The sequence below is a fragment of the Cherax quadricarinatus genome, unplaced genomic scaffold (genome assembly GCF_038502225.1).
Source record: "Cherax quadricarinatus isolate ZL_2023a unplaced genomic scaffold, ASM3850222v1 Contig23, whole genome shotgun sequence".
Taxonomy (NCBI): Eukaryota; Metazoa; Arthropoda; class Malacostraca; order Decapoda; family Parastacidae; genus Cherax; species Cherax quadricarinatus.
Genome location: NW_027195049.1, coordinates 205469 through 231669, shown reverse-complemented (window position 1 = coordinate 231669; position 26201 = coordinate 205469). Strand labels below are relative to the sequence as shown.

General features: G+C 39.3%; 1 protein-coding gene across 2 annotated transcripts in view; it reads right to left on the bottom strand.

Annotated features, from left to right (window-relative positions):
- Positions 1 to 25912, bottom strand: part of atms (RNA polymerase II-associated factor 1-like protein antimeros) — a 44970-nt gene extending 19058 nt beyond the window's left edge. The window contains exons 1-7 of one of the 2 annotated variants that reach the window (XM_053799669.2): positions 25631 to 25912; positions 20888 to 20920; positions 18613 to 18705; positions 16459 to 16636; positions 4946 to 5095; positions 2801 to 3048; positions 1363 to 1605 (exon numbers count right to left, since the gene is read on the bottom strand). In XM_053799669.2, coding sequence (XP_053655644.2) covers positions 1363 to 1605; positions 2801 to 3048; positions 4946 to 5095; positions 16459 to 16636; positions 18613 to 18705; positions 20888 to 20920; positions 25631 to 25698 — 1013 coding nt within the window. In that variant the 5' untranslated portion in view covers positions 25699 to 25912. The remainder of the gene's footprint in view (positions 1 to 1362; positions 1606 to 2800; positions 3049 to 4945; positions 5096 to 16458; positions 16637 to 18612; positions 18706 to 20887; positions 20921 to 25630) is intronic. The other variant, XM_053799670.2, reaches the window with a different exon arrangement.
- Between the last annotated feature and the right edge of the window lie 289 nt (positions 25913 to 26201).

Below are 26201 nucleotides of genomic sequence, written 5' to 3'. Positions count from 1 at the left end.
TCCCTCCTGCACCCACTTTCCTGTAACCACAAACTTCTGCTGAACACTCTAACACTACATTTTTAATCCTACCCCATACCTCTTCGACCCCATTGCCTATGCTCTCATTAGCCCATCTATCCTCCAATAGCTGTTTATATCTTACCCTAACTGCCTCCTCTTTTAGTTTATAAACCTTCACCTCTCTCTTCCCTGATGCTTCTATTCTCCTTGTATCCCATCTACCTTTTACTCTCAGTGTAGCTACAACTAGAAAGTGATCTGATATATCTGTGGCCCCTCTATAAACATGTACATCCTGAAGTCTACTCAACAGTCTTTTATCTACCAATACATAATCCAACAAACTACTGTCATTTCGCCCTACATCATATCTTGTATACTTATTTATCCTCTTTTTCTTAAAATATGTATTACCTATAACTAAACCCCTTCTATACAAAGTTCAATCAAAGGGCTCCCATTATCATTTACACCTGGCACCCCAAACTTACCTACCACACCCTCTCTAAAAGTTTCTCCTACTTTAGCATTCAGGTCCCCTACCACAAATTGTTATTAATTTTATTATTTATTAGCAGTGTATTAATAGTATTAGTTGGGTAGTAGTACTAATACTAGTAGTATTTCTAGTACTAGTAGTAGTATCAGTAGTATTAATAGTAGTAGTATATCACTGGGAACAATAAACCTGTAGGGAGGTCATATAATGTCTTGGGAGTGGATGGTAATCAGGTACACACTAAGGTAGGGGTAGGCAGCTCTGATTCATTTGATCAAGAGCTCTTCCCCAGAACAATATTTCAGTAATAAAAAATAAATCTGGCTTTCCGAGTATTAGAGGCGTTTCATAAGCCAGTGGCTTCATCAGTCCAATACAGAGGAGAACAGTGGTTATAGAGGAAGAGCTTGAGGTAATCAGTCCCACAGCCTGGAACTGATGTGTTCAGTCCATCAATCTTGAAGACTGGTGGACTGAACACATCGTTTCCAGGATGAGGGACTGATTACCTCAAATTTCTCCTCTACTTCCACCATTCTTCTCTGTAATGGACTGAGAAGCCACTGGTTGCTGAAACATTTCCAGAATAAAGATTCAAAAAAGTTGCACAAGTACAGTGGACCCCCGGTTAACAATATTTTTTCATTCCAGAAGTATGTTCAGGTGCCAGTACTGACCGAATTTGTTCCCATAAGGAATATTGTGAAGTAGATTAGTCCATTTCAGACCCCCAAACATACACGTACAAACACACTTACATAATTGGTCGCATTGGGAAGTGATCGTTAAGCGGGGGTCCACTGTATCTTGTTCTCAATGTGTGGGTTTTATAAACCATTTATCACAAGAGAGGCACTGACCTGGTCTCCAGTTCGTTATAATACACGCCATCGTTGCGTAGCACCACGAAGTAGTTCTCCTCGTAGCCCTTGGACGCCTTGTTCTTCACGTTCCAGTTGTACTCACGCGCCATAATGTAGTCGTATTCATCGTCTTCCATGTAGTCCATGTTTGCCTCGATGTCTCGCTTCCGTTTCCTAAGCGTCTCCTCCGTGGGTAAAAAGTATGCCACAAATTGTTCGCCCGATTCATCCATCACACCCCTGTAAGTAAGCAAAAATGGTCAGAGATTTAATACAGTAGAGCGCCTGTATCCACAGATTTGATATCCACAGTTTCAGTTATCCACGGTTAACTCTAGCCCAAAAATAGGCCTTAATTTTGCTTAATAATGACCCCAAAGTGCAAAAGTAGAGAAGCCGTGAAGTGCTTCCCATCAATGAAAAAGTGTTAATTCTAGACTTATTTTACATAATTTATCAATTAAAGTTTATCACAGGTATGTATGTAAATGAAAAACGACTTACATATAGGAGTCCCTACTATCCACAGTTCCGGGTATCCATGGTAGGTCCTGGAAGGAATCCCCCGTGGATACAAGGGAGCTACTATGCATACAATACTTACCTTAAAATATGGTGCCAGTTGCCACTGCCTTATGCAACTGTTGTGCAAAAATGCAGAAACCAGTAAAAGCACCAAACATAGTGAACAGTGACTCAATTGAAAACCAACAAAAATGTGGGACACCAAAATGATGTGGCATATATGCAGCGCCTTCCTGTACACAGTTAAGACTCAAACCATACCACAGGCGGGGACTGAACTTGTGGCGAATGAGTTGTAAAACTCCAGGCCAGCACGTAAGCCACTGGTATGGTTTCTTTGCAATTGTGTCATTACAATTTCGTGATTCAGTTCAGACTCAATTTAACGGAGGAGCATGAGAGAGTGGCTGGTAATGGTGACTGTGGTAGACAGAGGTGAGATTGCTTTTATCTTGAATGGAACAATAATGGGTAATTCTGGAACTAATAATTTTGTTGGTTACACATCAACTGAACCAGTGGGTTTTACCCTGTATTTCTGGAGTCCATTAAACTGAGATCCATTAAACCGACGTTCTTTAAACTGAGGTCCATTAAACCAAGGTCCATTACACTGAGGTCCATTAAACTGAGGTCCATTAAACTGAGGTCCATTAAACCAAGGTCCATTAAACTGAGGTCCATTAAACTGATAGCCTAATACATTGTAAATTCAAAAGCAAAGAAAAAAATCACATAAACACAGACAGACAGATAAACAGACAAACACACCCCTAGTAGCAACCAGTGAAGAGATAGACTCAGGAGCTGTGACTCAACCCCTGCAACCACAATTAGGCGAGTACAAAAAAAAAATACCTTTGAGAGTTAATAAACCTAAGAGAGAGTGTGCAATAGAGGAGGTGCTTACCTAATCATAGCCTGGGACATTTCTTCCAGTTGTGCAGGCATGGGTCTCCCCACCGGCGCAGGATCTGAGTCGAAGATGACCTGGGCACAAGGGTACTTCCAGAGAGAGAAGTCTGGGTAGATCGGCAGTTCTTCCACAGCTGTGACCCCAGGCTTGCTGTAGTGGTTCTCAAGGGGACATTTAACATCCTGGAAGGTCTTCTCTATGGCTTCGAGTTGACTTTCACGATCAATGTAGACGTTTTCATCCTGAAATGCCAAGAATTAGTCTTTTAAGTTCTTATTTTTTTAACACCGAGGCAGGGTGACCTGAAAAAGAAGCATTCCCACCATCATTCACACCATCACTGTCTTGCCAGAGGCGTACAGACACGACAGTTTAAATGTCCCTCCAAATAGCAAATACCCCAACCCCTTCCTTTAACCCTTAAATGGTCCAAACGTATACAGTGGACTCCCGCTTAACGATCACCTCCGAATGCGACCAATTATGTAAGTGTATTTATGTAAGTGCGTTTGTACGTGTATGTTTGGGGGTCTGAAATGGACTAATCTACTTCACAATATTCCTTATGGGAACAAATTCGGTCAGTACTGGCACCTGAACATACTTCTGGAGTGAAAAAATATCGTTAACCGGGGGTCCACTGTATATACGTTTTTTTCAACATCTGAAAGCATGTAAAAAAATGTAGATCTTCTTTTTTGTTTTACATCTGAAAACGTGTAAAAAAACTTTTATCTACATTTTCTTTTTGTTATATTTGAAAATATGTAAAAAAAAGTAGATGTACTTTTGTAGCTCTACGAATTTGAACGTTGATCTGTTTGGACCGTTTACGGGTTAAATACAGTGGACCCCCGGTTAACGAACTTTTTTCATTCCAGTAGTATGTTCAGGTGCCAGTACTGACCGAATTTTTTCCCATAAGGAATATTGTGAAGTAGATTAGTCCATTTCAGACCCCCAAACATACAGGTACAAACGCACTTACATAAATACACTTACATAATTGGTCGCATTCGGAGGTGATCGTTAAGCGGGGGTCCACTGTATTAATATTACAGAAAGGATACAGGAAAGCACTTAGTAACTTACACAGTTGCAGATGTTTGGAACATACTAACCAGTAGTGACCCTTAAATGAGTACCTGGGTAGCTTGAAAGTAACACTATACACACACAAATGCCAGAAAAACTGAGTGTGAGTATAATCTGCCTACTGCGGGCCTACTGTGGAACTTCTCTATTCTTAAGTTTTTACATTATTTTGAAGAACAAATCTTTAAGCCTCATGCCTGACATCTATATAAAAACGTCGGTAACATTGTATTCTCTAGCTCAGTCCTTCTTCTGCCGCCACAGATAAATTGTTGTCTTCAAAATTAAAAATCAAAATTCAAATTATTAGTTCTTTTTATGCAGTAGAAAGATAATGTAGCTTCACTTGTAATAAAATACTGTTAGGTACAAAATAAAGTCAGTAATATGCAGCACATTTTAGCCAAATTAAGACTACTTAAGAATTAGACATAGTGTAGTGTACTATACAGTACTATACTGTACTCTACTATACAGTACTGTACTCTACTATACAGTACTGTACTCTACTATACAGTACTGTACTCTACTATACAGTACTGTACTCTACTATACAGTACTGTACTCTACTATACAGTACTGTACTCTACTATACAGTACTGTACTCTACTATACAGTACTGTACTCTACTATACAGTACTGTACTCTACTATACAGTACTGTACTGTACTCTACAGTACTGTACTCTACTATACAGTACTGTACTCTACTATACAGTACTGTACTCTACTATACAGTACTGTACTCTACTATACAGTATTTTATGATAGTGATATTTCCAAAATTAAACACATAAGCAGTATAATGAGATCCTTTATTTATACTCTCGTACTATTCACCCAGGTAGATCTGTTTGTGACTTGATAAAGTCCACTGTGTGGGTGAAACATTGTGAATAAAGGGTCACATTATACTGCTTCTGTGTTTATTTTTCCATTGTGTCGGTATTTTATACCATTTATTTCCACAGTGATATTTCCACTTAACATTGGTGCAAAATATCATAAGTGGAAGCACAGTAAAGCGAGGATCACCAGTACTCACCGAAGCATTCTTCCTGCGTGTGGCAAAACCAACCGTGGCTTCAATCTTCTCATTAGTCTGTGGTTGGAAGCGTGTCGGCTCTGTCGAGATGTACTCAGTCCGCCGCAACCATGACACATTGACATGGTGATGTCTGGAGCGTTTTGCATCCTGGAGAACGGTAAATGCATCTGGGTGAGATGTACAGTAAGTCTTCAACTTACGGACACACTGGAAACCTTCTGTACTGTGTATAATAATGATATGATACATAGTAATGATTTTTTTTTTTGCAATAAGTTGGCCGTCTCCTACCTAGGCAGGGCGATCCAAAAAGAAAGAAAATCCCCAAAGAAAATACTTTCATCATCATTCAACACTTTCACCTCACTCATACATAATCACTGTCTTTGCAAAGGTGCTCAATATGACAGTACAGAAGTCCCTCCAAACTGTCAATAGATGAATTCTACAATCCTGTCAGACACTGCAACTTCTTGGGATCTTAATACTTGGGAATTCTTCGCTTGCCTAACCCTTGGGCACGACCTACTTCCACAGTGAACAAATGTGACACCACCTACGTCTGCTGCACCTCTCCTGCCTACGGTATAAGAACATAAGAAAGAAGGAACACTGCAACAGGCCTACTGACCCATGTGGAGCAGGTCCATGTGACCCCCTCGGATTAGCCCAATGACCCACCCTCCCCAGATTAGCCCAATGACCCACCAAGTCTGGTCACCTCCACTCAAGGATGGAGCACTGCACCAGACCCAGCAGCACAAACTAGTCAGGTCCAACTCACACCCACCCACACCCACTCATATTTTTTTTATTTTTTTTTATTATCACACCGGCCGATTCCCACCAAGGCAGGGTGGCCCGAAAAAGAAAAACTTTCACCATCATTCACTCCATCACTGTCTTGCCAGAAGGGTGCTTTACACTACAGTTTTTAAACTGCAACATTAACACCCCTCCTTCAGAGTGCAGGCACTGTACTTCCCATCTCCAGGACTCAAGTCCGGCCTGCCGGTTTCCCTGAATCCCTTCATAAATGTTACTTTGCTCACACTCCAACAGCACGTCAAGTATTAAAAACCATTTGTCTCCATTCACTCCTATCAAACACGCTCACGCATGCCTGCTGGAAGTCCAAGCCCCTCGCACACAAAACCTCCTTTACCCCCTCCCTCCAACCCTTCCTAGGCCGACCCATACCCCGCCTTCCTTCCACTACAGACTGATACACTCTTGAAGTCATTCTGTTTCGCTCCATTCTCTCTACATGTCCGAACCACCTCAACAACCCTTCCTCAGCCCTCTGGACAACAGTTTTGGTAATCCCGCACCTCCTCCTAACTTCCAAACTACGAATTCTCTGCATTATATTCACACCACACATTGCCCTCAGACATGACATCTCCACTGCCTCCAGCCTTCTCCTCGCTGCAACATTCATCACCCACGCTTCACACCCATATAAGAGCGTTGGTAAAACTATACTCTCATACATTCCCCTCTTTGCCTCCAAGGACAAAGTTCTTTGTCTCCACAGACTCCTAAGTGCACCACTCACTCTTTTTCCCTCATCAATTCTATGATTCACCTCATCTTTCATAGACCCATCCGCTGACACGTCCACTCCCAAATATCTGAATACGTTCACCTCCTCCATACTCTCTCCCTCCAATCTGATATTCAATCTTTCATCACCTAATCTTTTTGTTATCCTCATAACCTTACTCTTTCCTGTATTCACCTTTAATTTTCTTCTTTTGCACACCCTACCAAATTCATCCACCAATCTCTGCAACTTCTCTTCAGAATCTCCCAAGAGCACAGTGTCATCAGCAAAGAGCAGCTGTGACAACTCCCACTTTGTGTGTGATTCTTTATCTTTTAACTCCACGCCTCTTGCCAAGACCCTCGCATTTACTTCTCTTACAACCCCATCTATAAATATATTAAACAACCACGGTGACATCACACATCCTTGTCTAAGGCCTACTTTTACTGGGAAAAAATTCCCCTCTTTCCTACATACTCTAACTTGAGCCTCACTATCCTCGTAAAAACTCTTCACTGCTTTCAGTAACCTACCTCCTACACCATACACTTGCAACATCTGCCACATTGCCCCCCTATCCACCCTGTCATACGCCTTTTCCAAATCCATAAATGCCACAAAGACCTCTTTAGCCTTATCTAAATACTGTTCACTTATATGTTTCACTGTAAACACCTGGTCCACACACCCCCTACCTTTCCTAAAGCCTCCTTGTTCATCTGCTATCCTATTCTCCGTCTTACTCTTAATTCTTTCAATTATAACTCTACCATACACTTTACCAGGTACACTCAACAGACTTATCCCCCTATAATTTTTGCACTCTCTTTTATCCCCTTTGCCTTTATACAAAGGAACTATGCATGCTCTCTGCCAATCCCTAGGTACCTTACCCTCTTCCATACATTTATTAAATAATTGCACCAACCACTCCAAAACTATATCCCCACCTGCTTTTAACATTTCTATCTTTATCCCATCAATCCCGGCTGCCTTACCCCCTTTCATTTTACCTACTGCCTCACGAACTTCCCCCACACTCACAACTGACTCTTCCTCACTCCTACAAGATGTTATTCCTCCTTGCCCTATACACGAAATCACAGCTTCCCTATCTTCATCAACATTTAACAATTCCTCAAAATATTCCTTCCATCTTCCCAATACCTCTAACTCTCCATTTAATAACTCTCCTCTCCTATTTTTAACTGACAAATCCATTTGTTCTCTAGGCTTTCTTAACTTGTTAATCTCACTCCAAAACTTTTTCTTATTTTCAACAAAATTTGTTGATAACATCTCACCCACTCTCTCATTTGCTCTCTTTTTACATTGCTTCACCACTCTCTTAACTTCTCTCTTTTTCTCCATATACTCTTCCCTCCTTGCATCACTTCTACTTTGTAAAAACTTCTCATATGCTAACTTTTTCTCCCTTACTACTCTCTTTACATCATCATTCCACCAATCGCTCCTCTTCCCTCCTGCACCCACTTTCCTGTAACCACAAACTTCTGCTGAACACTCTAACACTACATTTTTAAACCTACCCCATACCTCTTCGACCCCATTGCCTATGCTCTCATTAGCCCATCTATCCTCCAATAGCTGTTTATATCTTACCCTAACTGCCTCCTCTTTTAGTTTATAAACCTTTACCTCTCTCTTCCCTGATGCTTCTATTCTCCTTGTATCCCATCTACCTTTTACTCTCAGTGTAGCTACAACTAGAAAGTGATCTGATATATCTGTGGCCCCTCTATAAACATGTACATCCTGAAGTCTACTCAACAGTCTTTTATCTACCAATACATAATCCAACAAACTACTGTCATTTCGCCCTACATCATATCGTGTATACTTATTTATCCTCTTTTTCTTAAAATATGTATTACCTATAACTAAACCCCTTTCTATACAAAGTTCAATCAAAGGGCTCCCATTATCATTTACACCTGGCACCCCAAACTTACCTACCACACCCTCTCTAAAAGTTTCTCCTACTTTAGCATTCAAGTCCCCTACCACAATTACTCTCTCACTTGGTTCAAAGGCTCCTATACATTCACTTAACATCTCCCAAAATCTCTCTCTCTCCTCTGCATTCCTCTCTTCTCCAGGTGCATACACGCTTATTATGACCCACTTCTCGCATCCAACCTTTACTTTAATCCACATAATTCTTGAATTTACACATTCATATTCTCTTTTCTCCTTCCATAACTGATCATTTAACATTACTGCTACCCCTTCCTTTGCTCTAACTCTCTCAGATACTCCAGATTTAATCCCATTTATTTCCCCCCACTGAAACTCTCCTACCCCCTTCAGCTTTGTTTCGCTTAGGGCCAGGACATCCAACTTCTTTTCATTCATAACATCAGCAATCATCTGTTTCTTGTCATCCGCACTACATCCACGCACATTTAAGCAACCCAGTTTTATAAAGTTTTTCTTCTTCTCTTTTTTAGTAATTGTATACAGGAGAAGGGGTTACTAGCCCATTGCTCCCGGCATTTTAGTCGCCTCATACGACACGCATGGCTTACGGAGGAAAGATTCTTTTCCACTTCCCCATGGACAATAGAAGAAATAAAAAGAACAAGAGCTATTTAGAAAAAGGAGAAAAACCTAGATGTATGTATATATATATATATGCATGTGCGTGTCTATGAAGTGTGACCAAAGTGTAAGTAGGAGTAGCAAGATATCCCTGTTATCTTAGCGTGTTTATGAGACAGAAAAAGAAACCAGCAATCCTACCATCATGCAAAACAGTTACAGGTTTTTGTTTCACATTTTTATCATATTTATCATATTTTTATCTAACCTATTTTTAAAACTACACAACGCTTTAGCCTGAATAACTGTACTCGGCAGTTTGTTCCACTCGTCCACAACTCTATTACTAAACCAGTGCTTTCCTATATCCTTCCTGAATCTGAATTTTTCCAACTTGAAACCATTGCTGCGAGTCCTTTCTTGGCTGGAAATTTTCAGCACACTATTTACATCCCCTTTATTTATTCCTGTTTTCTATTTATACACCTTGATCATATCCCCCCTAATTCTATGCCTTTCGAGAGAGTGCAGATTCAGGGTCCTCAGTCTATCCTCATATGGAAGATTTCTGATACATGGGATCATCTTTGTCATCCTCCTCTGTACGTTTTCCAGAGCATTTATATCCATCCTGTAATACGGTGACCAGAACTGAGCAGCATAGTCTAAATGAGGCCTAACCAAGGATATATAGAGTTGAAGAACAACCTGAGGACTTCTATTATTTATACTTCTAGATATGAAGCCAAGAATTCTGTTAGCTTTATTGCAAACACTAATGCACTGTTGTCTTGGTTTTAAATAACTGCTAACCAGAACTCCTAAATCCTTTTTGCAATCAGTAGTATTAAGATCTACATTATTTAGTTTATATGTGGCATGGTTATTTAACTGTCCAACATTTAGAACTTTGCATTTGTCAATATTGAACTGCATCTGCCACTTCTCCGACCATTGCATCAGTCTATTCAAATCATCCTGGAGTGCTCTAGTGTCCTTATTAGAATGAATTGGACGGCCTATTTTGGCGTCATCAGCAAATTTGCTTATGTCGCTATTTATTCCCTCATCTATGTTGTTTATGTAAATTGTGAACAACAACGGGCCCAACACTGACCCCTGAGGAACACCGCTTGTGATGTGCCCTCATTCTGATTTCTCCTCATTTATGCAAACTCTCTGTCAGCCATGCCTCTATCCAAGAAAATATTTCTCCTATTCCGTGTGCCTTAAGTTTCCTCAATAGCCTCTGATGTGGAACTCTATCGAAACCTTACTGAAGTCCATATACACAATATCATATTCATTACCATGATCTACCTCCTCAAACACCTTAGTGAAAAAAGTTAGTAAATTCTTAAGACAGGAACGCCCCTTTGTAAAACCGTGTTGAGATTCATTAATCAATCTGTGCCTATCAAGATGGCTACGAATTGCTTCGCTAATTATTGATTCCATAAATTTTCCCACTATGGAGGTAAGGCTTATTGGTCTATAGTTCGAAGCCAAGGACCTGTCACCTGCCTTGTAAATAGGTATTACATTTGCCATTTTCCACTTATCAGGCACTATACCAGTTTGTAGTGACATGTTAAAAAGATTAGCCAAAGGTATGCTAAGTTCCTCTTTACATTCCTTTAACACCCTTGCAAACAGTTCATCAGGACCTGGGGATTTGCTAGGTTTTAGTTTCTCTTTTTGTCTGAGGATCATGTCACTAGTTACCGCAATCGTACACAGTTTATTATCATCCTGTTCTACATAATCTATAATTTCAGGAATATTGCTAGTATTTTCCTGGGTGAAAACTGAGAGGAAGTAGGTATTGAGAATTTCACACATATCCTTATCACTGTCAGCGATCTGACCAGAGTTACTTTTAAGTGGGTCAATCTTGTCCCTAATCTTACTTCTGTATACCTGAAAGAACCCTTTTGGGTTAGTCTTTGAATCCCTTGCGACCTTAGCCTCGTAATCCCTTTTTGCTTTTTTTATTCCTTTCTTTATTTCTCTCTTTAATTGAATATATTGATTTCTTAACTGCCCATCCCCTCTTTTGATATGCCTATATATGCCTCTCTTTTGACCAATGAGATGTTTTAATCTATTGTTCATCCATTTGGGATCATTTTTGTTAGATCTAATTTCCCTACTTGGAACAAAAGTTGTCTGGGCAGCTAGAACTATGCTCTGAAAAACGTCATATTGGCAACCAAGATCACCTACCTGACCCATAGTCAGGACATCCCAATTTAGCCCGCCCAGGTAATTTTTCAGTCCCATGAAGTCGGCTAAGCGAAAATCTGGGACAGAGATTTCATTGCAGTTATCTGTATAATTCCATGAACTATTGAAACTAAGTGATTTTTGATCACTTTCCCCAAGCTCATCATTAACCTCAGGATTATTAATTAGTGAATCTTTGATGGCAAGAACCAAGTCAAGCACATTGTTTCCTCTAGTTGGTTCTGTCACAACCTGTTCTAAAAAGCAATCCTGAACCATATCAAGAAAGTCACTAGACTCAAGATTTCCTGTCACATTGTTCCAATCAATTTGTCTAAAGTTAAAATCTCCCATTATCACAACATTTTCATATCTAGACGCCTTATGAATTTTGGCCCATAACAGCTTACTGCACCCCATATCAAGGTTTGGGGGCCTATAAATCACACCCAAAATTAATTTGTCACGTCCCTTGAGAAACTGTAGCCAAACAGATTCTGTGTTCAATGTTTCTAATCTTATATCATGTCTAAGACAGCAATTTAAATTTTCTCTGACTTACATCGCCACTCCACCACCCTTCCTGTTGACCCTATGCATTCAGAAGTCATTTCTCTATCTTTCAGGTTGAACCAGGTCTCTGTTATACTAATAATATCTATATTACCTGCACTTGCAAGTAATCTTAGCTCATCTATCTTATTTCTTAGACTCCTATTTGTATAGTAAACCTTAAGCGAGCTAGTCACTCATTGCCCTCTACTATCTTTCTTTGTTTGTTGATCAATATAAGCTACTCCTCCGCAGATATGCTGCATTCTATTCAAGATTGATGGACTGACCACATCGACTCAAGGTTGAGAGACTGATTACCTCATTCTTCTCCTGTTCTTCACGATTCTCCTTTGTATGGACTGATGAAGTCACTGTGTGGCGAAACATTTCCTCAATAAAGATACCCAAGAGTTGCACATGTGTCTAATTTATCAACTGTCAACATCCCAAACCTTCCTTTAAAGTGCAGGCATTGTACTTCCCATTTCCAGGACTCAAGCCCAGCTAACTGGTTTCCCTAAATCCCTTCACTAAATATTACCCTGCTCACACTCCAACAGCTCGTCAGGTCCCAAAAACCATTCGTCTCCATTCACTCCTATCTAACACTCTCACACACACTTGCTGGAAGTCCAAGCCCCTCGCCCACAATAATGATATAATAATGATACTATACACGATACAGAAGATTCTCAATGTGTTTTTAAGTCAAGGACTTAATGTACTGCAAAAATATTGATCAATGTGAAACAGGCCTTGTACATTGCGTGTTTACTGTATCTCTTGACGGTATCACTCCCCTTGTGTTGGATTTAATCTTGTGTTGTTTTGTTCATCAAGGCCCCTAATGTTTGAAGCCTAGGTTCAATAGGCTATACCATATAGCTTAGGTGTGTAGAAGGCTATACCATATAGCCTAGCTGTGTAGTAGGCTATACCATATAGACTAGGTGTGTACTAGGCTATACCATCTAGTTTTGTCTAAGTACAGCAGGGCCCCGCTTTACAGCGTTCCACTAATATGGACATTTCAAATTATGACCAAAACTCGCTATACGGCTCCCCCCACCTGTCTTTCTAATACGGTCACAGCGGCCCACCGTGTTTGTTTACATTCTCCCTGAGCACATCTCCTTATTATATCTGGAAACTTTCCAAAATTTCAAGTGTTTTAAAGTTATTGTATATTTTATATGTATTGTACTTGATAATTAAACTTGTGTACACCTGTACCTAAATAAACTTACACACTGTGCTGGCATGTAGGTACACATTAAAATCACTAAGAGTCTCTCTACTCTTGATGCAATAATAATAATAATAATAATAATAATAATAATAATAATAATAATAATAATAATAATAGTAATAATAATCTCTTGGGCGCATTAATGTCGCATATTACGTTAATATAGACATTTCCCTTAATCTATCTATGATATTTTTTTCAAAATTATATAAGACACACATTATGTAACACACAAACATGATACATGCACCCACAGTATAAAAATTTATACAAATATATATGAGATGTTTACCAAACGGTTTGTAGAAGTGTCGGAAGAATTACGTTTTCTCTAGCCCGTCACCTGTTACTAGGGATAACTGTAGAAAAATATTCCTTTCGTATGCCTTCACTTTATAGCTATAATTCTGTACTAACTTGTACACAGTGTAAGAGTATTTGTTTCGTGATTTAATTATTATAATAATAATAAAAATATTATAAGGTAAAAGTTTCACAAACTCTTACAAATGTACATGAATGAACTAAAACTGGACACGTATTAATACCGTCTATTTTGCCTGACTGAGTGATCGTCCACAACCTGTTCAGTTTGTTTGTTTACGCTGTCTGAGCTCGGTGTATCATTAAATGTTGTATATTATGTTAATATACACATTTTCATTAATCCATCCGTGATATTTTTTTCAAAATTATATAATAAACACGATACATAACATAAATACATAACAACATATGTGTAGAGAACCTAGGATAACCCAAAAAAGTCAGAGTGACTTATTTCCATTGCCTTCACTCAGAGCATCATTTCTTCTCAAAATGATGTTACATGAGAATGGGAGTGTTCTTCTTTATTTATTCTACCGTATCAATGTAGAGACAACCTGTACACAATGTAACTTGTACACAAACCAGACGTGTACACTGTTTACAAAACTTACCTTCACCTGGTTTGTTTACATAACTCTGCGCCTGTCCTCTCTCATGCACTCATTCTTTCTCTCTGGTATGGTAGCCTGGCTGACTACCATACATACCACACTTGATTTTTTACAATAAATACTACTCATCTCACCCTATATTTTAAGGTAAGTAATGAGTGAACTGTATATACATTTTATCACTCTGGGATGCTTAAATATCATAGAATAGTATGTGTGGGTGGGTTGGCCTGGTATGGTAGCCCGGCTGACTACCATACATACCACACTTGATTTTTTACAATAAATACTACTCATCTCACCCTATATTTTAAGGTAAGTAATGAGTGAACTGTATATACATTTTATCGCTCTGGGATGCTTAAATATCATAGAATAGTATGTGTGGGTGGGTTGGCCTGGTATGGTAGCCTGGCTGACTACCATACATACCACACTTGATTTCTTACAATAAATACTACTTGTCTCACCCTAGATTAAGACTATAAATATTTTAAGGTAAGTAATGAGTGCACTATGTGTGTATTGTACTTTTTTATTGTTTTTTGATGCCTGGTTCTATTGCTAACATAATATATGTTAGTGTAAACTTGTTATCTAGTGTTTGTATGCATTTGTAAGTGGAAAAAAAGGGTGTTCCACTTTACGGTGGTTTCCGCTTTACGGCGGTAGCCTGGAACCTAACCCGCCATATAAGTGGGGCCCTCCTGTACACTCTATGGCATTCACACAACAACAACGCACTTCTCAGAACGTATCCCCGACATTAAGTGATGCATGATCGCACTGTCGTTGTCTACAAACAAGTACGTATTTGTAAGCTGAAATGTAGTAGAAACCATTTATAAAATAGAGATCTCTTACAGGACCCCAATGGAAATAAGTCCCTTTATCTGACTTTTTTTGGGTTACCCCGGAGGGTAATTTACATATGCTACCACATGCAAAATAACCAGAGTAAAGACTACTGAAATTCCAAGCGATTTCATAATTTCTCACATTATCAAGAATTTCTCACGTTATCAAGGATTTCTCACATTATCAAGGATTTCTCACATTATCAAGGACTTCTCACATTATCCTTGATAATGTGAGAAACCACAATAATAATAATAATAATAATAAATAATAATAATAATAATAATAATAATAATAATAATATCTTTTTTTCTACAAGTATATGTACAAGGTAAACAGACATAGTTGAAATCAATGACATACTACTACATAGAAAGCCACTTGTTATGCAGAGCATTTTGGGCAAATTTGGTCAATTTTGTGACAGGATGCAACCCACACCAGTCCACTAATATCCAGGTATCCATTTTACTGATAGGGAACACAGACAACCAGTGTCAGGAAGCACGCTCAATGTTTCTATCCTCACAAAAACACTTGGAATTTCACTATTTTTTCACAGTGGTTATTATGAATACTGTGATATCACTTTTTTACCGTGACCTTAGCGCATATGTTACTATATATGATAATGGGAGATGGGAGATGGGAAGTACAGTGCCTGCACTCTGAAGGAGGGGTGTTAATGTTGCAGTTTAAAAACTGTAGTGTAAAGCACCCTTCTGGCAAGACAGTGATGGAGTAAATGATGGTGAAAGTTTTTCTTTTTCGGGCCACCCTGCCTTGGTGGGAATGAGCCAGTGTGATAATAAAAATAAAATATGATAATTGTACTTATGTGTACCTGTACTTAAATAAGCTCACATATATTCATGAAGAGGTCAACATGTAAGGGTCATGAATACACTGAATGTTGAAGGCTTGATCCTCCATCCACTAAATGCCAGACACACAACCTAACCATACTCGCCTATAGTTTTCCTATCCAGAGGTAGTTTTTTCACTGAGATTTGGTTATCAACCCTCCAAAAAACAAAGAAAGACATTCGCCATCATTCATTCAATGTCTGTCTAGGCAAAAGTGTGTTGGCATCACACTATATATGACCCTCTGTCAAAGTTTTCTAACCTGTCTGTACTTACAATTCAAATGGCATTCACAACCACATCTGCACCCATCATCATCATCATTATTATTATTATTTTAATATCAGGCTGTCTCCCACCCAGGCAGGGTGACCCAAAAACGAAGAAACAAAAGTTTATCTTCTTTTTACAGCAGCACTGTATGACCCTAGTGCTTGGTTTTGATTAGAATAATAATAATAATAATCTTCCTTTACAATGAATAATGTATACAGAAGGGGTTACTAGCCCCTTGCTCCTGGCATTTTAGTCACCTCTTACAACATGATTTATGGACGAAGAATTCTCTCCACTTCCCCATAATAAAAACAATAAATTTATTTCTAGTCTGCAGTATACTGGTAATACAGTTTACATGAAATAACATATTGTTATTATTATTATTATTATTACTTAAAACAAGACTGATGACATCGTGGCACACCTGTGGAGTGAGTATGTCATCTTCAAGCAATCGTTCATCAGTGGGGTGGAGCTGCGTCCCGGGTATTGGAGTATAGGCCTCTGGATTGATGAGATCAATGGTCACGCCTAGGTCGTGCTCAGTCAGAACCTCATATCGGTAGTTCTTCTCCAGGGAAGTCTGCTTGTACCGCACATACCTGAGTTGTAGATCAACCTTCATCGTAAAGGATCACTCAAGACTCAACACACATAGGCAATAAGAACACAAGATAATGCTGTTTTCAAACACAGTCAGTGCTCTCATAAAACTAATCTACATAATACAATAAGTCCTTGAATTACAAACGCATTAGGGACCTCCTGAATTGTGTATAATAATGATATTACACACAATACAGAAGATTTCCAACATGTTTGTGAGTCGAGGGGAGTTACTGTAAATTCTTTGGTAAATATGACTGGGAAAAGTATATCGATTACCACGCTAATTGAAAACGGCAATTTTTCAGATTGTTTCCTGCCTATCACCAAAATTTAAATTTTTTGACAAAATATCCATTATTTTGCAGTCAGTGGTCATCAAACCTTGATAGGATAAACTTGTATTCATTTTCAGTAGACCCTCATATTACATGGTAGTTATGCCCATGAAAATGCCTTGTTAGATAAATCTGTGTTATATAAACTGAAGAACTTAGGGAAAAAATAGGGTTATGTTCCTGGAACCCCCTCAAAAAGCCAAGTAATTTTTTTTTTAGACATCCAAATCTTACAAAAATAAAAATGAAAATGATAATGTTGTTTTTGTTGCTTAAGACTACAAATACAACAAAAATAATATTATTTATCTCAAATTGTGGTTGCTGGTGCATGTCAGTGATTGTGAAGAGTGTAGAGATGCATGGTGTGGCCCTTCTGAGCTGAGGTGGATAGTTGTTGGTTGTCAGCAGAAGTGGATGGTTGAGGTTCTGGTACTAAAGTCGATGGTTGCATAGGAGTGTGCATAAATTCTGTAATGGATCACTGGCTTCTTTTACCCTGCAGTACATTATGCATTATTCCAGAAGCTTAGTACTGCCAGGTTGGAGTCAGAGTCCACTGATACAACTAGTTTTTCATCACTTTTCTTGTGTAGTTACACTTGAATGACCTTATAACTCCCTGATCCAGTGGCTGTATTAAAGATGTTGTATTTGGAGGTAAAAATACAACTTTTACATGTGGTGTCACATCCAGCAAAGTGTTTGGATGAGTACAGGAATTATCAAGAATGAAGAGAGCCTTGAATGCAAGGTTCTCGCTCTGCAGGTAAAACTTGATTTCAGGAATAAAGTGATGCTTAAACCAGTCAACAAATATTTCCTCTTTCATTCATGCTGACTGGTTTGACCTCCAAATTACTGGTAAGGTGTTTTTATCTACACCTTTCAAAGCACGAGGATTCTTAGAGCAGTAAATATCCATAGGCTTACAATTTAAATCACCTGATGTATTAAAGCAAGGAAGCAAGGTGAAGTAATCCTTTGCTGCCTTGAAGCCCTGTGCAGCCCCACGGAGACAGTGGTCTCACCCACAGCCAGGCGGCGGCCTCAGCTAGGGAAATTATCCATGGGTGACGCTTCAGATTTTTTCCCCTCCCGCAAACCAAATCATGTTAAGTTAATTTTACAAAGTGTTGTATAAAATTATGCTACAATTTTTCAATAGTGCAATGACCATAAAGTGCCAAATAAATCCGTGTAATATGAGGGTCTACTGTATTTATTTTTCAATGCTGGTATTTAGTTACAGTAATTATTTATCTACTTATTCAGTGACAACAGTTATTTATTTACTTATTTATTTAGCATATCATATTAATATTCGACTTGTGACATTTTTGACTTACAATGGATTAATTAGAACATAACCCCATAGTAGGTCAAGGACCACCTGTATAATATTATGCTTATGAGGTACATTTCGTATACCTTTAGTGAGTTTCAAGAGTTTTGCCACTCCTGCAGCCTGGCTCTGAGCACTAAACCTGTAAGTATTACAGTATAGGGAGCACAAGGTAATCAGAGTTGATCAACAAGAGAGGGGCAGCTCAAATTCATCTGATCAAAAGCCCTTCATCAGAATCAAGGCTCCTCCCTTGATGGGCATGGAATAAGAGAGAAAAAACACTTACCTATTGGAATCAAAAGGGTAGTTGATAAACTTGGGGTCGAATGGGATGTCCGGAAGTGTGTTGCAGTACTTGACGCGACTCACTAAGTCGGACCTGGAGGGCAGAAGTTAATAATAATAATAATGTTTATTTCTATAAGTACATGATACAACTTACACAGACCATAGCTGACATCAATGACATACTATATAGAAAGTCTCTAGTTATGAAGAGGATTTCCCTCAACTTAGGTTAATTTTGTCCCCAGGATGTGACCCATATCAATCACCTAACACCCAGGTACTTACTTGCTGCTAGGTGAACAGTGACAGCAGGTGTTTTAACACCTGCTGTCACATCTCAGAGTTTCCACCCATACCGGGGATCAAACCATGAACCTCTATGTGTGAGCTGAGTGTGCTACCAGCCCAGCTATGTTAATGCACTGAATTCTAAACTGTGTGTACAGATAAATGCTCCTTATATTGGATCTCTGGTTATTTTGCATAAAGCTGGACTTGAGTCCTCAAGGTGGGAAGAACAGTGCCAGCACTCTGATGGATGGGTGAACTGTGGTAGTCAATGTGCTTCTGACAAAACGAGGATTGAATGAATGACAGTGAATGTGGTTTCTCAGCCTATGTTGGTGGGAGACAGGCAGTGTGTTAATAAAAATGTTAAACCCTTTGATATACCTTCAATATACTTTTGATATCCCTTTGATATACCACCTTCAATGAGTAGTGAGTTTTTCTATTCCTGGAGCCCGTCCATGGGCCAGGCTCGTCTGGTTAGTTATTCAACTCTTGGATTGGTGCGGTGGAGGGTTGATCCTCCATTCAGCTAAGTGTGTTTCAGACACTAATGACTTATATTCATGTCTGACAGTCTGAACTTAAAATTAAATATTATGAGTGGATCAGGCCCTGATTTACCGGGAGGCCTGGTCAAGGACTAGGTTATGGGGGCGCTGGCTCATGGAACAATCTCCAGGTAGCCCTTAGTACACCAACTTTGTGCTGTTGTTGTGGTAATAGTCTCAACCAGGCTGACAGCCACATTCCCACAATATACACAAAGTACCAAAAACCAGCACTCTGGAGTCCAAACTTGTGATGATTGTTCAGTGCATCCTGGATTACTGTCAAGTCCCAACTATTGTGACTTTACAATAGTCCTGGATAAACCACAGAATGGGTGGAGTTTGAACCCATGGTAACTAAATCCTTAAACTCCAAGCCAGTGTGCTAACTAGGCCAACTGTTGCACACGTGTCTTAATCTTCAAGATTCATATAACTAGGTACTATATTACTATACACCACAGGCAGGTTAGCATGGGCCACCACTGTGACCACCAATCTGGCTGTGGCAAACTCTAGCTCAAGTTGTGAAATTGTTGAAAATTTCTTCATTCAGAGATGATAACCCTTATCTGCAGCTTTACAAAATTTATGCATTTTTTAATTATTTCATCCCTATGTTATTCCTCATTACACATCCTCATAGCTAAGTGGTAGAGCAATCAGCATACAACCATAAGGACCCAGGTTCAATTCCTGGAATGATGAGATGTATGGACAAGGCTGATAATACCTAATGTTTCCTGTGTAGATAAAGACGCTATCTACAGGTCACGATATTTACTTAGCTAACATTTCACCCTGATAGGCTTATTCAGTCCCAACACAAAGACATTACATCAAGCATGTACAGATGGTCCTCGACTAACAATGGGGGTTACGTTCCGGTGAATTCATCATAATTTGAAAATATCGTAAGTCGAATATATGATAAATAAATTAATAAATAACTACTGTCACTGGGTAAGTGGATGACAAAATAATTACTGTAGCTAAATACCAGTATTGAAAAGTCAATAAATGAATACATGTTATGGACTTGCCACCTTCATGCTGGGTAATTATCTTAAGTTTCATCTCCAAAGTACAGTGGACCCCCGGTTAACGAACTTTTTTCACTCCAGTAGTATGTTCAGGTGCCAGTACTGACCGAATTTTTTCCCATAAGGAATATTGTGAAGTACGTTAGTCCATTTCAGACCCCCAAACATACACGTACAAACACACTTACATAAATACACTTACATAATTGGTCGCATTTGGAGGTGATCGTTAAGCGGGGGTCCACTGTAATTGCTTTTGTACCAAGAAAGTCAAAATATTGTAAGTTGAACCATTCTAAGTCAAGGAACATCTGTACAGTTTTCTCTGTATTTCTGAAAATACAACAGTGTATAATACAGCTTCATATTAAAATACAATTGTTGTACTTGCCTTCTGATATGTATTTGCTCCTGTAGTGGAAGACTTGCAATAAAAAAATGCGTACATCAAAAATCATCATTAAACAATAACATTTACAAAATATTACAATTAAATAACAAAATCACGAGCAATTATTCCTTCAGGGTTTAGTGCTTCCTCATGACTATAATAACGATAAACCATAACATCACAAATTTACGAAGTACTATATACTAAATGGTTTACAAAAGTCGACGAGATAAACAAGACATTTGTGCAACATTTGGGAATCTTTATTCTGGAAATGTAATGCCAGCCAATGGCTTCGTCAGTCTAATGCAGAGAAAGGTGGAAGATGAGGAGCAGTTTGGGGTAATCAGTCCCTCAGCATGGAGTTGATGTATACCTGGAGGGTGTTCCAGGGGTTAATGCCCCTGTGGTCCAGTCCATGACCAAGCCTGGTGGTGGATCAGGACCTGATCAACCAGGTTGTTACTGCTGGCCGTGTGTAAACCAACATAAGAACCACAGCCTGGCTGGTCAGGTACTGACTTTATGTGTCTGTCCAGCTCCCTCTTGAAGACAGCCAGGGGTCTTGAAGACAGCCAGGGGTCTTGAAGACAGCCAGGGGTCTTGAAGACAGCCAGGGGTCTTGAAGACAGCCAGGGGGTCTTGAAGACAGCCAGGGGGTCTTAAAGACAGCCAGGGGTCTTGAAGACAGCCAGGAGTCTTGAAGACAGCCAGGGGGTCTTGAAGACAGCCAGGGGTCTTGAAGACAACCAGGGATCTTGAAGACAGCCAGGGGTCTTGCAGACAACCAGGGGTCTTGAAGACAACCAGGGATCTTGAAGACAGCCAGGGGTCTTAAAGACAACCAGGGGTCTTGAAGACAACCAGGGATCTTGAAGACAGCCAGGGGTCTTGAAGACAACCAGGGGTCTTGAAGACAACCAGGGGTCTTGAAAACAGGACAACAGATTTCATGTTCATCAGGATAGACCTGACATTGGTGGGAAAAAAGGATGAGCTTCATTGCAAGTAAGACAAGTAGGGGGCACACTGCAAGATGCATCGGCATGATCTGCGGCACCGCAGACCAGGAACTATAACGGAGACCTGCAGTATTTAGCAGGATGTTTGAAGGGACCACTTTACGGACCCGTAGGCAATGTCCCACAATATAAACGAAGGACAGGAGTTCATGACAGTCAAAGAATAAGCGGGCAATGTTACCGGGAAAGCACCTCTGCCCGCGAGCGGGCAGGACATAAAGGTCCTGAAGGACTAATTGCTCTAAAATATCGTCATCGCAAGACAAAAAAATCATACTGTACAATGGTACGCGGTAAGACCACCATACCACTACAAGAACTGAGAGTATCATGCTTGCGAACTGTGACAGGAACATTATCAATGGAAGTAAGATTGGAAAGATCATGAGCTTGGTCTGCATTTTGAACTGTAATGATGCGCGCACCATTCCAAAGAGCGTAAAAGGATATATTTTGGTCAGTATGTCATAAAAGAGCTTTACCAATACTGTGGTCTTAAAGATAATCAGTTGGAGATGTTGGTTGTAAGGAAAAGAATTTGGTCCACTGTGTATCTGTAAACTTGGTGCATAAAGGAAGTGGGTGTTGTGTAGGTCATTTCTGGGTGAAATGAGCAGAAATCAAAGAACTGTCATCAGCAAATGGTCTGGAACATTCAGGCATAGGACTGCAGGCGGCCCGACCTGAGGCAGGTGGGTAATCCGAAAACCATCACTCTGTATTTGGGGAAGCTGGATGCATAGTTAAAAGCGTGCAAGAGGCAGTGGCACTAAACGAAATTGGCGGAGCCTTGGCACCTGGAGCAGGTGACGAAGAGTCACCAGCAGGAGGTACAGGGGCATGGGGAAAAATCTAGAGAATGGTCCAATAATGAAGCCAGGTCAGAACAGGATGCGGTAACAAAAAGGGGCCTGGGAGGAGGGGGGTCACAGAACGAAGACTCCATAATGGTGGCACTTCTTTCTTATTATTATTTTAAGAAAAAAGAAGGAAATAAAAAAAAGGAAGAGGGACAGTGGAGGGACAGTCACTAGAAGGCATGAAAGGGCCATAAGTTTCCCCTCTCATCCAAGAGGACCTCGATACCACCAGCTGTGCAGATGCAGTGTGGAACCCGTGCCATACCCTACCCTTCATGCCAGTAAACCAGCGCTCCAGGATAGCAACCTCACACCCACCAAGCCACTTCAGCGGACAAAAGAGAGAGTGGTTGGATACCCGCCACAAGGCATACCTCCTTCGGCTGCCACTTCCCAGAACTGACAGGCAGCCTCTGGAGATACACCCATCACCTGCAGGACACCCCGCCCCACCTCCTGGAAATCCGGGAAGGAAGCAGGGCACCTCCAGATGATCCAGATTCCACAGCAAACTACACCACTCCTGACGAACCCCATGGAGCGGGATGAACCCCGGCGCACTTCCCCCTACCTAGAAACCGTAATGCCAGAGGGGATGACCCTAGAGGCTACAAATGGGATGAGGAAAAGGGAGGGATGGGAGGGGGGGGAGGAAAGAAGAGAAAAAAGGGAGGATGGGATAGGGAAGGGGGAATTGGGGAGTAATTAGGTTCGGTCTGAGGAAGAAGACCATAAGGTCCAATTCCTCAGACCGATAGCCTCTTTACCATGACAAGGAGCCCCTTGGAAGGGGAATTATTTTATAATTATGATAATTACTTTATAGATTATTATAATTATTTTATAGAACAAGTCATTATTTAAAATTATCCATCCCATTCTATGTCTCCTTTCATTCATCTGTTATTATTATTATTATTACTATTATTATTATATTACTATTATTATATTATTATTATTATTACAATTGCATTCACGAGGAAGCACTAACCCCGTAAGGGTTAAAACACCCCCCCTCAGGGAGGGGGGATCAATCCAGGGAGGGAGGGGGGAGAGGGATCAACTCCAAATCCTTGGAATGAGAGCTTCAGGGGGGCATGGCAGTACTTCTGGGGGGTTATCTCATGTTATCTTAGGTTATCTCTGGTTGATTATAGTCAAAACTATGCGCTAAACCCACAAGGGTCATACAGCACTGTATCTCTGGTTATCTTACATTATCTCAGGGTGAATTAACATACATTACCTTAGGTTATCAATGGTTATCTTACTTTATCTATGGTTATCTTACATTATCTTAGGCTATCTCTGGTTATCTTACATTATCTTAAGTTATCTCTGGTCGTGATATCTTACATTATCTTGTGTAAACTTACATTATCTTATGTTATCTTACATTATCTTAGGTTACCTTACATTATTTTAGGTTATCTCTGGTTGTGATATCTTACATTATCTTATGTTATTATACATTATCTTAGGTTATCTTACATTATTTTATGCTATCTTACATTATCTCTGGTCATGATACCTTACATTATCTTAGGTTATCTTGCAATATCTTAGGTTATCTCACATTATCTTAGGTTACCTCTGGCCATGACATCTCACATTATCTTAGGTTATCTTACATTATCTAAGGTTATCTTATGTTATCTTACATTATCTAATGTAAACTTACATTATCTTAGGTTATCTTACATTATCTAAGGTTATCTTATGTTATCTTACATTATCTAATGTAAACTTACATTATCTTAGGTTATCTTAGATTATCTTAGGTTACCTAACATTATCTTAGGTTACCTCTGGTCATGATATCTCACATTATCTTACGTTATCTTACATTATCTTAGGTTATCTCACATTATCTTAGGTTATCTCACATTATCTTAGGTTATCTTACATTATCTTAGGTTATCTTACATTATCTTAGGTTACCTAACATTATCTTAGGTTATCTCACATTATCTTAGGTTATCTTAGATTATCTTAGGTTATCTTAGATTATCTTAGGTTATCTTACATTATCTTAGGTTACCTAACATTATCTTAGGTTACCTCTAGTCGTGATATCTCACATTATCTTAGGTTATCTTACATTATCTTAGGTTACCTCTGGTTGTGATATCTCACATTATCTTAGGTTATCTTACATCATCTTAGGTTACCTCTAGTCGTGATATCTCATATTATCTTAGGTTATCTTAGATTATCTTAGGTTATCTTAGATTATCTTACATTATCTTAGGTTACCTAACATTATCTTAGGTTACCTCTAGTCGTGATATCTCACATTATCTTAGGTTATCTCGCATTATCTTAGGTTATCTTACATTATCTTAGGTTACCTCTAGTCGTGATATCTCACATTATCTTAGGTTATCTTACATTATCTTAGGTTACCTCTAGTCGTGATATCTCACATTATCTTAGGTTATCTTACATTATCTTAGGTTACCTCTAGTCGTGATATCTCACATTATCTTAGGTTATCTTACATTATCTTAGGTTACCTCTAGTCGTGATATCTCACATTATCTTAGGTTATCTTACATTATCTTAGGTTACCTCTGGTTGTGATATCTCACATTATCTTAGGTTATCTTACATTATCTTAGGTTACCTCTAGTCGTGATATCTCACATTATCTTAGGTTATCTTACATTATCTTAGGTTATCTTACATTATCTTAGGTTACCTCTAGTCGTGATATCTCACATTATCTAAGGTTATCTTACATTATCTTAGGTTACCTCTAGTCGTGATATCTCACATTATCTTAGGTTATCTTACATTATCTTAGGTTACCTCTAGTCGTGATATCTCACATTATCTTAGGTTATCTTAGATTATCTTACTTTCTGTCTCCAGTTCTTGGTCGCTTCTCACGGTCAACAGGGTGAGTCTGGTTGACGGTGGGCGGCATATTTAACCCTCTTCTCCTCTTCCCCTTCTTCTCCCGCTGCTCCTCCCTCTTCCCTCTTCCTCTCTGACTCTTCCTCTTTCTCTTCCACCAAGAAAAACACCGATAATCCTCCTCTTTCTCGTCCTTTTTTCTTCTTTATCTTCTCTCTTTTTCTTCTTTCTCCACAACAATAACAACAACTGTTGCCAGATCAATGCCAAAATCTTTGGGGAATTATTATTTTGTTTATTTGGAAAGCGCTGTACCCGTATGGGTCGTCCCCCTAGTGAAGAATGATATCATAAGTTTTTTGGGGTAGCCGAATGGGAAATTTGCTCCATTTCCAGGGATTTAGAGCCTTTAAGTGAATTATTATTATTATAATCAAAAAGAAGCGCTAAGCCACAAGGACTATACAGACCTTTAAGTGAAGTATGTCATGACTCGAGGTTTGGCAATACTTTTAAAGGATAAAACAGGATTATATAATCGAGAAACTGACTATAATTATCTATAATAATAAT